At 41.1% G+C, this 16,249-nt stretch overlaps 1 protein-coding gene across 4 annotated transcripts in view; it reads left to right on the top strand.

The window, feature by feature from the left end:
- The window catches only part of fhip1aa (FHF complex subunit HOOK interacting protein 1Aa), a 29,397-nt gene that overhangs the window by 2,596 nt on the left and 10,552 nt on the right, over positions 1–16,249 (top strand). For 2 of the 4 annotated variants that reach the window (XM_084931670.1, XM_084931671.1), the window contains exons 2-4: positions 10,098–10,158; positions 10,669–10,733; positions 11,980–12,200. In XM_084931670.1, coding sequence (XP_084787796.1) covers positions 12,093–12,200 — 108 coding nt within the window. In that variant the 5' untranslated portion in view covers positions 10,098–10,158; positions 10,669–10,733; positions 11,980–12,092. The remainder of the gene's footprint in view (positions 1–10,097; positions 10,159–10,668; positions 10,734–11,979; positions 12,201–16,249) is intronic. The other 2 variants (XM_084931668.1, XM_084931669.1) reach the window with 1 other exon arrangement.

Below are 16,249 nucleotides of genomic sequence, written 5' to 3' on the forward strand. Positions count from 1 at the left end.
CTTCTTTGTTCTTATATTAAAATACATGAGGGACTCGATGCGTTGTTAAACTTCTTTACGCTGGAAGAAAGGGGAGTTTTACTGGTCCGGCACACATGCAGCCCACAGAGGTCAAAGTGGGCTGCACGTGTGACGTAATGTAAAATGAGTTTGACCTGGCTGGTCTGCCGTATTTGCTCAGGCTTGTTTTTAAAATGCCTCAACTGCAGAGGATGTAAGAATGTGAGGTTGTTATGGCGTCAGGTAATTTTAAAGTTTAGCAAAACTTCTGTAATTCGAGGCAGTTTTACAGCTGTGGTGGGCCTGCCTCCTACTTTCTCTCTCTCTCTCATCTCTCACATCATTTTAAGCTGGAGTAGATTAAACATGCAGCAAGAGTGCAAGTGAAGTTTAAACCTTATGAAGAGTTGAGAGCAGTTTCTGAGGCATGAGAGGAACGTACAGTTAATCAGTCATCTGTACGATTACTGCTGATGTTCAGAGGGGGAGCTCAAGCAGTCCAACAATGTGTTTGGCTAAGATCAATGCTCAGACCTGCTTCCAGGGCCTTTACACACACAGGATCTACTGCAGCATGCCAGACACTGAAAGCTGGTCATGCTGATGTGATTTACATGCACAGCTTCAGGTCACAAGTTTTTGATTTGCTTTACCTTACTTATTTGTGCCTATCTGTTGTTACTCGGTCTGAAAATACTTGACAAGACATAAAGCTGTGAGAAATCGAAACACATCAGTAGGTGATTCTGTGTGTTTTCCCACTTTGCCCTCCATAAACAAGCCAGCTCAGTTGTCCCGTGGTTGGGATTAGCTCCACCTTCCCCTCTTGTGTCTCGTGACCCCGAGAGGTGACAAATATACTAAACAGACCAGCAATGGCAGCAGTTAATCTGAGCCTGTTTTTGTTTGGAAGTTGGGTGAGGGTGTTAGTTTGTCATGAATGGAAATGCAACATATAGAGTACAATAGAGTGCTAAATTAACGGCTTAAGCGCATGTAATAAGATGCTGGGCAGGAGGTTTAGGTTAGGATAACGTGGCTGTAAATGCTTCCTTAGGTTTTAAATTGAGTTTTTTCATTTTCCACTTCATTTCCAACTCCCTCTTAGTCTGATGTATCCTCATCATAAAACTGACTTCTATTACTTCAATTATGATCATTGTTGGTAACTTATGCAGTATGGTCCCGTTTGTTGGCTAGGCCTAATTCTACTGAGAGAACTCCAACAGACTCTGTAGTGTTGTGACTGTGCTGTGAAATGAATACACTGTCACTCAATCTGGTTGAACCACTTATGTTGTCCTACAATGAACTGGAAGAAGGTTGTTTTTTTTTCTTTTTCTATCAAGTCAGCAGTTTGTACGCTGATAACATGAAGAGTTATTGTGCAGGTGTAGAGGCTAGTATTTACTACTCTGATAAACAGTTCCCAGGGTATACTGTCTTGTTTTGCATCTGTTTTGCTTTGAAAATTATGTGCAAACAAAAAAAAATATTGTATAGGATGAGTGCTCGGGTGCTTTAAGGCCAATGTTTTTTTTTTTCTTTGACTGAATGTGTTTGTAAGGAAAAGAAAAGTGAAGTGTACAAGACTGAAAATTAAAAAGAAAAGTTCTGCTGCTAGCTGTGAATTATTTATTTATTTGCATAAGCTCCATTTTTTTTTTTTTTTTTTACAAGAACTTTTCATCTTCTTGGTTAATTATGTCAGTTTGGTGCTGTAGCTCTCTCTCGTCTATCTGATAAACATCTCTGAACTTCACAAGAAGCCTCGTATCTTCTTCCTTCTTCCATCCCACATGCAAACATGTCTGCTTTATCAGCAAGGGAGATGCGATGCAAACGAGCTCCAGAGGAAGCAGGAGGAGAGCAGAGATAGGATATACCCACACAAAATGCCCTGTTATCGCTGACAGTCGCCTATTGTAGCGTGAGGACAGGCTAAAGTCTCCCCTGCCAACATGAATGAAGGAATGATGTCACCGGCACACATGCAATGCGGTAATTTAACTTGTGAAGGTCAGAGGAAGGGGGGGGGGGGGGAAAAGAAAAAAGGAAGGTAGAGAGGACATGTTTTCTGTGCCATTTTTTATAAATTTGGGACCTTTAATTACACAGGCTATATAAAAACCAGTCCATTTACCGTTCTGTGAAGAGAACTAACAGAATAGGCAAAAATTCTCATAAACAAAGCTTAAATAATTAAAGCTACACAATTAAACTGCTAATGTGAAACAAGGATACTGTTAGGAAACACTTCCAGAACCTCATAAGTAAGCTAGCAAATGCTAACACTGAGATTTATAATTGCGATTTATGTGTTGGCTAAAAATTACCGTTAGCATGCTAACATTAAACTAAGATTTTATTTAATTTTTTTCTACAGAGCCCGATACAATATTGTCAGACTTTTACCTGTAAGAGTTTTTGAGTGTAAATCATAGAATATGATACTGTCAAGTCTACATGATTGTATCATATTGCTCTATTGTTATTGTTTCCCTCAGTAACAATAGTATCGCAGTGTAGAAAGACTCAGTACATTGCATCATCGTCTACAACAAATCACAGCATTTGTTCAAAAGAAGCAGAAATAAAATTCTCATAAAAAAAGAAGAAGCAAAAAGCAGAATGAAATATCTACTGGCTGCCCTGTGGACTAGCTGAGTCCCATTATGTCATTTAAAGTAATTATAATATTTGTGTAAATCTAATGAATTAGCACCCCAATTTTGAATTGTTAATTGTGATCATTAAAAAATCATTTGTTTGCATGTTTTGATAAACATTTTAAGATGTATTGAAGTTAGGTAAAGGATGACTGCATTCAGGTAAAGGATGATTTAATGCTTCATATCAGCAGCAGGAACTTATCTACCTCTGATGTAAAAAGCTTTTTCAAGCTTTATCGCTTAAGAGTAGACTAAGAGAGTCACAAGACATTGCATAACGTTGATTAAAAGTTGGTTTCTGTGTGTTCTTGTCAGTCTCTCTTAGTTTTATCCCCTTTGTATAATGAACTTGGTTATTTTAAGTGGCATATTTTTTTTTCTTTCAGGCTTTATGTATTGCCTTTTAAAATTGATTTTTTTCTTCTTCTTTTCCTCTCCTCTTTTTGCTTCCTTCAAGCTAAACTGAGAATCTGCCTTTGGGCAGTTGATGAATCATTTTGCATATAATGGCAAATCAAGCCATTAGCCGTTGTGTGAATGTGAAAATCCACAGGCATGGAGCGAAGTTATCTGCTTACATAAGCTAGTTACAGTCATTACTGAACACATAGTGGCCTAAGAAACAGCATTTCAGTGAATGAAGCAACATATACATGATATAAAAATGTTTTTGTTTGAAGAAAGATAGCTTTTTACAAAAGTGTTAGCATGCTATCTGTCTACTTTTCTCAATAGTTTCTAAGCACTGTTCATTTTAGTCAAAGGAAGAGAAGTATTATTTGGATAGGGAACTCTTTTACTGCAATATAGTACTGCTACAAGTACTATATTATACTATATTAAATTAACATTTAGAAAAACTGTAGAGTGGAATGTTGCAGCTAAGCTAATTTAGCATTAGCAAATGCTAAATGAATCACATCTGGCCTGTAGTGTTTACATCTGACAGAATTCACACACATGTAATTTTAGGGGTGAAATATTTGTGCACTAATCACCTAATCATGTTGAAATTTCGTTTTGGCTGGTTAGATATTTTCACAGAAATGTTCTTGCTGCTCGTTAGATATTTTATACCTTTGTTATTGGTATGTGCTGATTTCAAAATGAGGTATTATTGGGTGGTTTGAGATGCTACTTGTGCCTTAACCTCTGTTAAAGTTAAGCTAGTTACAGCTGCTGCTTTCACTTTTTATTTTTTTGTCTAACAACGACTGAAATGAACATAAAAATTTTTTATAATTTAAGCTTTAGTATGACACCTGTAAACATGATGAACTGGCACAGTGGTCAGCATCTGCATAAAAACAATGGCTTTTCTTCCTCCCTGCTGTGCTGCTGATTGAATTAGTGAGGAGTATAAACACTCAGACCAGACACTACATTACCCTTCAGCGGTTTCACCTACAGCTCTAAATATTTCAGCAGCTGCTATCACTTTAATGGGCCTGTTGGTCTCTGGGTTGCTATGGTTGCTGCAAGTTTATTCTCTTTAAACAGCACCTTTAAGTTGATGGAAACATTGACACTCTCCTTTGAATGCTGCACCTTTTAATAAAAGGCAGGTTTAGAAAAGAAGCATAATAAGTTGCTCAGCTGATCAAAGCTCCTGTTTAGCGAGAAATATGATCGTTACGCTGAGTTAAAGGTGCGTCCTGCCTTTCAGGTATTTGCACAGGACACACCTTTGTGTATGAAACCTTCTGGGATTGCAGTCGGCTGACAATGCCGAAACCAGATCAGAAAAGAAGAAATGACAAAAGGCCTAGAGGTGAACATTTCTTTCATTTTTACATCATGTTTGATCCTATCTGTTCCCATCAGTCCGTGTCTTTATTTCACTTTGATTCATCAGAAACTGATCTCTTTTTGGTGTTTACCTTTGGAGTGCTGCTCTTTAAGCTTTAGAAATTATGGATGTCTAGTGTGCCGCTGTGTCGTGATAATAAGTAATTACTTAAACTTGTGCAACAATTTGCAGCTGGCACTGTGACAGAGGTGTGATGCAATGCTGTTGCTAAAATGGGATCTTGAATGTTTTCTAATAACATGTTCGTAATGATGCACCGATTTTTATGTTGATGTAGAGGACATGAATTTGCAGCAGGCCCTAAATGCTGCCAGGACCATTTTTAGAAATGATGCACAGCAGGTGTAAAGTAACCCCGCAGAGCTTTGAGTAATGGTGCACTGTATCTGTGAAATTAGTAGGGGGAAAAAACAGGGCCATTTATGTTGGCTTTGTCACAGCTTTGGATCTCATTTTTTCATTTTCAGTTTTTAATTGAGCATTTTTAATTCAGTGTGGGTGTTAGTTTTCAGTGTGTTGAACATCTAGGATCTGCAGCAAGAAATACAGACGACCACTAGGATATGAAACTGAGCAAAAGTCTGGAGCCACCACCACCCTCATCCAACGTTTTATTCTGCATTTCAGGGTCCCGGGCAGCTGAAGCCCATCCCAGTGTCATAGAGCTAAGGTACAACCTGGACAGGGTGCCAGTCGGTCGCAGAGTTAACACAGACATGGACAACCATTCACATCTACGTTCAATTTAGAATCACTAATTTACCAAACTGTGGGACGAAGGTGGAGTACCCAGAGAGAACCCACGCAGACATGGGGAGAACATACAAACGGCACACAGAAAGACCCCAGACAGTTTTTTTGATTAATCCAGATATGCTTTTACTCCACTGATAGTGTGTTTGGAATCTTTGCCTACTGAAAAATGAACCCTTTGCCAATTGGATGGTAGCACATGGTGGATCAAAATCTGATCCCCAGTACGGAGAACTGTTTTTTTCTAGAGAACCGCTTCCCAGTAGTTCAATTCCTTGGAATTGTTAGTCTGCTTGTTTATATCTGTCCTGCTTATTGATTCCAGTCGCACTTGCGCTACAATCAGCTGATTTCAGTTTGTGTGCTGGAAGAGGTAAATGGTGGCACAGTCTGCAACGTGGATGTGGACACAAAAGAATGAGAGCACTTTGGCAACGTGCAAACTGCATCTAGAACAGAAACAATCTTATTATGCTGCTAACACAACTTCGGCACAACTTTAAGCTAGCCAAGAACTTAGAGTGATGATAAAACTGAGTGAATGCTGATCTCAACCCAGCAGCCAAACCCTGAACTTCATCTGGTGACAAAGTCAGTGATGAGCAGTCAGGCTGCAGCCTCCATATCTGCCTGTTCATGTTTCTAAAATAGACTCACTGTGGTGATCGCTTTGAAGTCTCTTTGTGTGTTTTTTCATCTTTGCTTTGTGCTGTTGGCTTTGTGTTCATACCTAAATACTAAGGGAAAGATCATATGAATTACTTTTTCCTGGGAGTAATTAAGCAACGTACTGCATTACTTTAAATGTATTTAGTGGGTAAATAACTCCAAAAAGCACAAAGATTTCACCACGCAATTAAATTGCACGAATGTAATGTCTTTGATGTGCTGCTTAGCGATGGTAGGCACTCCCAAAGCAGAGCCAATGGGATTGGAATTGCTGAAATGCAGTCCCAACCATGACACAGCCTCCACTGTGTTTTATAGATGGCTGTAGACACTCTTTGCTGTACCTCTCTCGTGACCACCTCTGTATATAATGGTGTAGATTTGATGTGAAAAATCCATTTGGATTCATGAACACCTGCTATCACTGATTCTCAGTGCAGTTCTTGTGTAATTGAGCATACCTGCCTTTTCTCCCTGTTCATCTCTCAGGTTCTGTGTCAGGTCTTTGCAGGATGTTTTACAGTTTCTTTCTTAAGGACATGAATTTGACATGCTGTCCATCTGCTGTAGGTTTTTTTTTTTTCTCTTGTTGTTCATCTTCTACTTTTCCAGCCCAGTCTTTGGTATTTTTAAAGATTCAGCTAAAGAAAGGGGAACAAATTATACTTTCCTGCAGCAGGCTGCCAGTAGCAAAGTACCTAAAGCTACAATTTAAAGTTGGCTCTTTGCTGAGATGTCTGTTATGCTCAGACACAGCGCTAATTATGCCTAAATAGTTCATAGATCAGTGTTAACTGGCATAAAAAAATACCTAAGCAAAAAATAACAAAAATCATTCCTCTGTGGTGTGGTCAGGTACAGGGACTAGACTGAAATACAATCTTCGAAAGACCTTCAGAAAGCCCAGAGACCCATTGCTCAAGAGCACTTTAAAAAGTGACCAAGATGCCTGGCTCCTTTTGAAGCAAAATATAAAAGAAAAATGAGGGGTGGCTCAAAACTTTTGCACAGGGCTGTAGGAAAAAGAAGGTAGCATCCCAGTCTTTCTGTCTTATTATGTTTGTGACTCTGATGTGGAAGCAACAAATATGTGTAATTATCAAATTACTGTAATTGGATAGTTGCTGGAGAAACTCTTTCAGAAGCAGCTCACAAGATGTTTTCAGCAGCCTGTATTTTAAACCTTTTCATGACTCTACTGTATTTCAGGTTATTTTGAGCAAGTAGAGCAGTGACTTATGGGTAAGAGTGGTCTGTCTCTCTTTGTGCGACAGCAGGTACTGTAAATGAGACCTGTAAATGTAGGTCATGATTTTCCATAACAGGCCTAGAACTGGATTTCTTCAAAAAGCACATTTTAATTCTTAGAAATAAGTGGCTTTGTTCTCATGCTGTGTCGGACGCTCGTTGGGTTGTTGGGGTATTAGTTGAGTAGAAAGCGCTGGGGCACAGTCTCCTTTCTGTTGCTGGGCCCAAATCCTGACCTATTTGGCTATTAATAGGTCAAGAAACCTGCTGTACTGAATGGAGATTTGAGAGGTAGTTGTTGCAGGTGTATTGTTGTCTAGGAGCAGCTAATCACTGCTTGAGCTAATCTTGAAAATTGTACCCCCTGACAAAAGAACAAATGATTCTGAAACGGGAGCTTTTGATATTATCCTGTGTATCAAAAACTGATGGCTGTTTCGACGTGGGAACCCGGGGAAAATACAGCTGAAAATTCAGTTGAGAGGCAGTGATGCTGACCCACAAGTGAACCTGGCAGTGTGATGTGGACCAGACGGCATTGCAGGAAGGCGAGACAATAGACAGGGTGCAGAAAAAATGTAAACAAACTAATCCAGAAATCCTAACAAACAACGTATAATACAATACTTTAATCTCTAAAATAATCCCATACTCATACAGGTATTTTTGTATTTTTTTTCCTCTTGTAGGATCAGTTCGTTAACATTAATCTGTAACTGCTCTTAGACTTAAACTGCAACAGTTAAGTTAGGTGATATATCTAAAGAGTCAGCTGTTACATGAATAATTTTTTCATATAAAAAGAGCTCGAGAGGGTTACTGATCTTATAGAGAATTTAAAAAAGTGAAGGAAATTACTTACTGGTTTACTTTCAGCTGTTTAGCTGATATCCACTTGTGAAACTGGATGGGATGAGAAAGGTGTGGATCTGACTGAGAGATTGAGTGGCAGTGCATATCCCTGATTTATCTTCTCTAGATAGATAGTTACATTTATATGTCCCATGACGTGAGTATACGCCGCATGCAGTAAAACAATCAGTTCAAGATAAGACATTAGCACGCAATATACACACTTTCACTCTCCTTGCATAGTAACGTTGGTAAAAAATAATTTGAACAGTAATTGTGTTGCTCATGTTCAGAAATTTGATGGTTTGAAGAATAAAAGATACTTTGGACCTGCTATTTTTTTTGTTTTTGTGTACAAGGGTGACAACAGTGCAGTGCAGATGGTAGTCGTTTAAGGGAGGAGGCAAGTGGATGCCTTAGAAAATGAACTTCATGCTGTACTAAAGGAAACTTGATAGCAGAACCGAGGACAAAACCTCTGCTGGAACATATTTATTGAGATCGCTGATGAGGGAGCCTTGGGTCAACCTGACAAGCTGCCCCCTGCTGGTCATTTGAAAACAATGCCGGTTTGCCCATTGGCTTCACTTTTCAGGGCCACTTTTTATGCAGTCTGTTGGATAGCCTGATGTTGCTTCACTATACTGTGTCCCATGGTTATCTATTCTTGTCTATTTATCTCAAATTGTGGCCAGACTACTTTTACACTACCTCAAATATATTTCTAAATATATATTACTGTTTAATGGATATACTGGACAAAGTGTGTTGACTATGGAGTTGCCAGGTAGAAGAAAAGGAGGAAGACCACGCAGAAGATTCATGGATGGAGTGAAGAAGGACATGCAGGTGGTGTGTGTTAAAGAGATGGAGGCATATGATCCGCTGTGTTGGCCCCTAAAAGGAGCAGCTGAAAGCAGAAGAATCGACTACACTGACATGTGTTATAAGTCAGAATCCACCATGTGTTGCCCAGCCCACTCAGCTGATTCACTTGTTTTAAATGAATCATTTTGTGTAACAAAGATTTAAGCCCGCACCTTCACCTTCACTTAAAATGGAATTAATCCCTCTTGATCTTTTCAGGAGGTGTGATTACGCAGCGCTGTTATCACACCAGTTACAAATGATTAAATCATAGCAACCATTCTTGATTGAACTTCTACAGTCAGCACCTCGCGCCTGTTTGACCAAGCTGCCAACCCGCATCCTAATATCTGCTGTCAGGCCATAAATAGGAAAACGAAGGCAAATTTGGAGCAGCTGTGAGCTGCATGTAGTTTAATAATTAATCACAAGGCTGGCAATTCAATTTGTAAGCACCTCCTGTCCACAGGTTGAAGAGCTCTGAACAAAACTGCTCCCCGTGCTATTCTTATGTAGACATGTTATGTGGCTTTAAACAGAGTGCGGACCGATGGACAGTTTGTATAATGTACTGCTGGGAATGGGACTGAGCCAAAGATGAGTCAACAAACGCTTGGATTGGTGCTTTTCTAAGAACTCGTGCATGTACACACACACACACACACACACACACACCTGTCTCTGTCCGACTGTTGCTGTATACACGATGTCACGCTTTAGGAAAGTCTCAAGTGACATGTTTTACATGATGGGTCGTGCTGGTGCCAGAGAGGGCAGCTAGCCTCTCGCAGCTCAGGACGGCTGCTGTGCAGTGTCACATCACAAACTGGAAAGGACAATTGTGTTATTCTTCTGTGAATTATGAATCTTATAGGAATATTAAGTGCTGCCATACAGTATACGTAATCTTAGTCTTCTTGCTTGCACTGCTGGAATTTGTACTTGTATGTCCTCATTTTTCTGTAGACTTTCACTCAGCTTGTTTTTTTTCCTTTTCACTCCCTCCCACTTCTGCTTTTCCTTCCCTTCTCTTCCCTCGCTCCCTCCCTGTAACCACCTCCTCTTCATCTCCATCCAACTGGTGCTCGGAGCAGCTTACTCATGTCCAGTCACTTCCCACCATGCCTCGCCTCTCACACAGGCGCTTCCTGCTCCTCTCTTGACATATTTTCATATTTCTCTCTGTCTCTCTTTTTGTTTTTTTTTTTTGTTTTTTTGTGCAACAGGAGCAGAATGAGGTCCTTGTCTGCTTAGCGACCTGTGCCAGTTGAAGATGATTCACGTGAGGTAAGAAATCCTGCCAGCACGCTCGCTCCACGCTGCTTTCACATTCCTTCTTGAGAATCTAACCGGCCTGCAGTCACTCGTAACTGAAAGCAGATGGCTGAAAAGTTTTGCCTGGCAAAGTGAGCCTAACGTGTATGGGTGGCGGAGATGTTTCTGTGTGGTATTGGGGAAAAGTGACGGGTGGGCGGGGGTGGTGAGCTGTGATTCGTCAGGAGATGTGTTTAGGGGCTGGGGACTAGAAGCTGTAAATTGGGGCCCCATGTTGTGCAGCTGCTGTGTGTTTTACAGTTGGTCCCCTGTGGTGACGGTTTCCATATCGCCCTCCGTATTGGGACCGCCTGACTTGGTCCCATCATTGTGTTAGTATTCACAGACAAACGCACTTTGTCATGTTATTGTGTAGTGCTGGAAAGTTTGCTTGTAGCCAGGCTAGTGGTTGGGTTGTAGGGGTGGCTCTGTCAGTCTGCTGGTTCGTATTGAAGTATCTTAACAACCTGTATGTTTTCCCAGTAATGAATCCTAAAGATCTCCCAACACAACTTGTCAACTCAAGTGGACACATATCAGCTCAACAGGTAAAACATCAAGCCTTAATAGTGGCTCACTGGCTTTGGGACTTTATCTTTAATATAAAACATTAAAACTGTTCTAGTTTTTAATGTTTAACAAAACATTAAGGCAGATCTACAGTTTTAAAAACCAAATCTGAGCTCCCATGAGCTGCTGGGCTTCTCATACACAGGTAAAAAGCCTGTCGCATTTATGTTAATAGTTAAGTAATGCTATTGCTGTTGATATATATTAAGTATAATTAGTTTATCCAGGTTCATCCGGTAAAACTGATTTCTAGTTGAAAGTACTCTCCACGGCTTGGGCTGTGGACCTTTTGTTTGATTGTTGGTATCTGTCGGCACACACAGGAAAGGGATCCGTATTACATCCTGATGTTCTTTCTTGTGAAGCAAAGGCCTGCACAGTACCTGGAAGCGTGTCACAGGGAACTGTGTAGCAGGGAACTCGTATTGTTTTGGTTATATGGCAGCTCACGTGTTTCTGTTTCGAAAAGCGCTACTCTCATTCTGTTCAGTTTTGGCTGTATGAATCTTTCCATGAACATGCTTTCCAAGGGAAACAACAAACTAGTTCCTTTCTTAGGGGGGAAAAAGATTGAGCGTCTTCCAGATTTTTTATGGTGCCAGTGTGAGTGTTGGAACTGCTGTGCGAAGCTGCCCTCAGGCTAAAATAATATATGTTCTTTATCCAAACAAGCGGTGTGAGCAGTGCTTTCATACATTTTGTAATATTTCTGATCCAGAAGTAAAAGTGGGACATGCAATTAATCACGTGTGATCTACAGAACTAACATTGTCCTGTATTTTATTTAAATTTTTTTACCCTCCTTGATCCCCACACTCAGCCATAGCAGACACACCCAATTGCTGCTCGCCTTCTGATGTCACAAAATATTTCTGTAATGAGAGTGATGTCCAGGGGCCTGCAGGAATCCAATGGGGGCGTATGATATATTCCAAAAGCGATTTGACAGCTCGGTGTGAAGCGCAGAGTTGCTGCAGGAGACGGTAAAGTCGAACTTGACGCAGCTTCTCTTTCTCTCCTCGACTGACTCCTCTGACTTGGCTTGTTATTGTTCTCTCTCCTGCATGCTTGTCATAGCTCTTAGCTGGCCATGCAGAAGCAAAGAGGGGTTGCCGTCTGCAGCAACCACCAGCCGTATCATTGTGCTGCTATCCTATGAAGCAAACTTTTTTTGGCTTTGTGTATGATGTCATTTTGTGTTTCCTCTTTTATTTGACTCCTCAGGTCTCCTGTGATCATCTCTCTTTCTCTGGTTTTGGTAACGCCCAGTGAGCAGCCAGGAAAGCCCTCCCTGTCCTGCCTATGACATGGTTTAACCCACGTGCGATCCGGTCACCATGATGGCCTCTGTGGTTGCCAGTGGAAACCGTGATGGACAGTCTCTGGTCTTGAAAGGGGTGGACCCGGAGACCTGCATGATTGTGTTCAAGAACCACTGGGCTCAGGTAAAACACCAGCGCCAAGCTAACAGTCTCAGAACTGTGAAGTCTCCAGCCAGCTTAGTTTTTCACACTAGAAGCAAAGAATCTGGATCTCTTAACTTCAGAAGTATGCACCTGATATCCTCTAAAAAGGTTAAACAAACATGTTCACAAACAAAAATGTGGTTAAAAAGCACCCATTTTCCATTTTCCTTGGAAAATATAATGCGGCATAAGACTTTTGTACAGTAGAATATAACGAAACCCTTGTGAAGTGAATACATTAAAATCTTGTAAATAAAGATGCACATTCTATTTAGTTCCTTCCTCAAAACCTGATGGCAAAAAATGACTCATGTAGTCCCCCTATAACAGTAAACTGCAGTGTGGGCAGGGCCAGTGGAATCTTGGCGGTAAAAGGCTGACGGTCTCAGACTCCTGGTTCTTTCCAGCAGCTTGTGTCCCTGTTCACTCCCCTGCAGGACACGGCAGCCTGTTAATCCCACTCCTCCCACACAGAGATGAACAAACTCTGCACACATTAACATGGGGCAGGGGGACACTGAATAATGAGGACATAGAGGAGCATAATAGTAACTGCCATCTACATTTATGGTTGTCAATGTGATGACTGACCCGAATTTATCAAAATCAAGCAGAATCCCACTTTTGGTTTCATTAGTGTTAAAACTATGCAAGTTTAAAGACATTGTGTTAAACTCTAATCTAAATACGTGGCAGATGGCTGACCCTCCCTGAGCATGGTTCTGGTTTCTTCCTGTTAAAAGGGAGTTTTTCCTTCCCACTGTCACCAAAGCGCTTGTTCAAAGGGTTTGTGTAATTGTTGGGGTTTTCTGTTTTCTTTGTATTATTGTATGGGCTTGATCTTAGAATATAAAGTGCCCGAGGCAACTGTTGTTGTGATTTGGTACTATATTTGGTACTACATTAACCAGATTTTTGGGTTTCAAGATGGCGCCAGTGTGTGTGGCTCGCCGTCTGGCTCTTCCTCTGTTGTGTTTGCTTATGTTGTTTTTTATTGCTAGAGTCAACTCTCTTTTAATGTACAATCGCCAAAAACTGTTGGACCTCCGACTAGCTCCCAGTGATCTTACCAATGCAACTTATAATGGACATAAGGCGTTACCTCCATTCCTGTCTGGGATACCAGCTAACCTTTGTCGGAGCCTGGCCCCAGCCTCACGGCGAAAGCGTTTCAGACGCCGGGGCAAACGTAGCGGTCTACTTGTGAAACTTAAGGCATACTTGGTGCGCTCTTCCCCGGCTCCTTGGAACGAACGTGGATCTGTACCTTGTCATGCCTTTTCTCCGTGCTCTCTGGAGCCCATCGATGCCTGGCTGGTGCCCGTTGTTGGCTCGGATCAGATGTCCCAGCCGCGAAAGATTTTCCCTCATCTTCGTCGGCGCGGTGCGAACCTACAGAACTTGCGGCCGCTGCGTCGGGTCTCGCTGTCAGCCACGAACACGCTGACCTCCACCAGGTTTGGATTGGTGAACACTAGATCGCTGAGTAATAAAACTTTTATTTTAAGGGATTTATTTATGACCCGAGTACTGGATTTCCTCTGTATAACTGAGACATGGTTGAGGGCCGGTGAGTCCAGCGTTTTCACAGATCTCTTACCTGATGACTGCTGCTTTTTAAACTCTCCTCGAATATCAGGCAGAGGAGGAGGACTAGCGGTTGTTTTTAAGAAGCAGTATAAATGTAAACCACTGCCATTATCAACCTCACCTAGTAGCTTTGAACTGAGTATGTTTGAGCTAGGTCGCTCTCACACAGTGCTCTGTGCTGTGGTTTACAGACCCCCAAAATACAATAAGGACTTCTTAAATGACTTTTCTGATCTGTTGGCTGAAATTATGCCAAAATATGATCATGTCCTTATTATTGGGGACTTCAGTATTCACGTGTGCTGCCCTGACAAGCCAATGGCAAAGGACTTTTTAAATCTCATTGACTCTTTTGATCTTGTGCAACCTGTGTCTGTGCCTACACAAAAATATGGGCACACGTTGGATCTTGTTTTAACTCACAATTTACCTGTCTCTAACTTAGAGGTTTGTGATACTGTATGGTCAGACCATAGGCCTGTCTTGTTTGAGGTTTTCCTTCCTTGTACCAAAGTTAATCTTCCTCCTGTTGCTGCTAGGTGCTGTCGCATTTTTAACCCTTCCTCTGCTGGACAGTTCTCTATTGTTTTTAATCAGAACGGTGGCCTTCCTGATTTCATATGCAATGATACAGAAGAGCTGAGTACGTGGTTTTACTCTGTCTGCCAAACTGTTTTAGATTCAGTGGCCCCCTTTAAGCTTAGGCAAGTAAAAGCCAAATCTGAACCGTGGCTGAATGAAGACACCCGTGCTGCCAGAAGAAAGTGTAGGAGAGCTGAACGTAAATGGAAGAAGGATCAACTTCAGGTGTCATACCAAATATTACAAGATTACTGGAATTCTTACCAGAAAACTGTAAAAGATGCTAAGAGGAAACATTTTGCTGCTATTATTCAGGCATATGTGTGTGTGTATATGTGTGTGTGTGTGTGTGTGTGTGTGTGTGTGTGTGTATGTATGTATATGTGTATATGTGTATATGTATATATGTGTATATGTATATATGTGTATGTATATATATATGTATATATATGTATGTATATATGTATATGTATGTATATGTGTATATGTATGTATATGAGTGGTTGTATAACTAATGTGCCAATGTGAAACATCTGGGGATTTAGTGATGATAAACCGTTTAATGATGTACAAGACATTCAAAGCATTTAAAATTTTGCACAATTGTAGATTTTACACTTTTCAACTTGTCACACAAATGGGATATTTTTAATAACAACTGTAACTGTGAAATAAACATGATCACTCTGTTGCAGCTAATACTAAGCAATGTCAACAGACACCTCATGAGTCATGTGGCCGTCTTTGCTAGCTGTCTGCTCAGCTTCATGTTTTTCATCCCCATCTTGACAGTAGCCGTAATCAAAAACTCTGGGCTCGGATTAAAGTTCGATTTGCTTCAGGCAGCACAAATCCACCTCACACAGAGTTTTGTTTTCATTCTTAGTTAATCTCTAGCCTGATAAGAATGCTCTTGACTTGTTTCAGCTCAGAAAACAGTGAGCACGCTGTAAGTAATGACCTTGTCTTTGTGTGAGAAGCTCTGGCTGTTTCAGAGTTGAAGATTAGCTTTAGGTTCATTTGCTGGCTCTTATCAGCTTCTCTCCAGGCGTCACGGAGCTGTGTGTTGCGTCACGCTAAGTGATCTGTCAGTTGCTGGCAACAGTCTTTAACTGTAGTCTGTGTAGTGTGGGCAGCGTGTTTATGGTGATTCTGTAAAGGTCTCTGATTCATTTTAGTCGTCAAGAAAATCTGGCAGTTTTGTCTGAATGTGCTATGACACTTGACTTTTCCTTCCTCACTGGCGTTTGCAGTCTTGATTTTTCATAATTGAGTACAGTGAAGATCTGTCTTTAAACCATGAATGTTATTCTGAATGATTCAATGTGTCCATTGCTCTGTGTGATGGTCAACTGAAGTTACTGTCACAGACACAGTGAGGCACTGGGGGCTGGCAATATGATACTACTGTCATTTGAGGATCCTCCCATATCTATGGCACTATTATGCCAGCATCCATAGCATAACAATGACTGACTGCTCTTGGGAAATATTTGACATTGATCCAGCCTGAGCCTACTTCTTGGTCACATTTTAAAAGGCCTCTGTATCGCTCATGTTCCAGCTTAATATGTAAAATAATGCCACCAATGAGCATCGTTGGGCAAATCCTGAAAAACAACAACAAAAAACACTGTGAATACTGACCCCTTTTGGAACCGACCATAACGTCACCAGTATAAGGTGGTCCATGATCGTGGTTCCATTCTTCCAGATGTTCAGTTTGTGAAAATCTTATCCCCGGCCTCCTTCCTGTTACTTCAGAATTGGAAGGAGAGCCTGAGCTGGACTGATCCCTGTGGCTTGTTCCACTGAGCTCAGGCTGGGATTACAGACTCTGTTCTCTTGCTGCCATT

Source organism: Perissodus microlepis, chromosome 6 (genome assembly GCF_051167445.1).
Source record: "Perissodus microlepis isolate ML-2025 ecotype Zambia chromosome 6, ASM5116744v1, whole genome shotgun sequence".
In the NCBI taxonomy this organism is placed as follows: Eukaryota; Metazoa; Chordata; class Actinopteri; order Cichliformes; family Cichlidae; genus Perissodus; species Perissodus microlepis.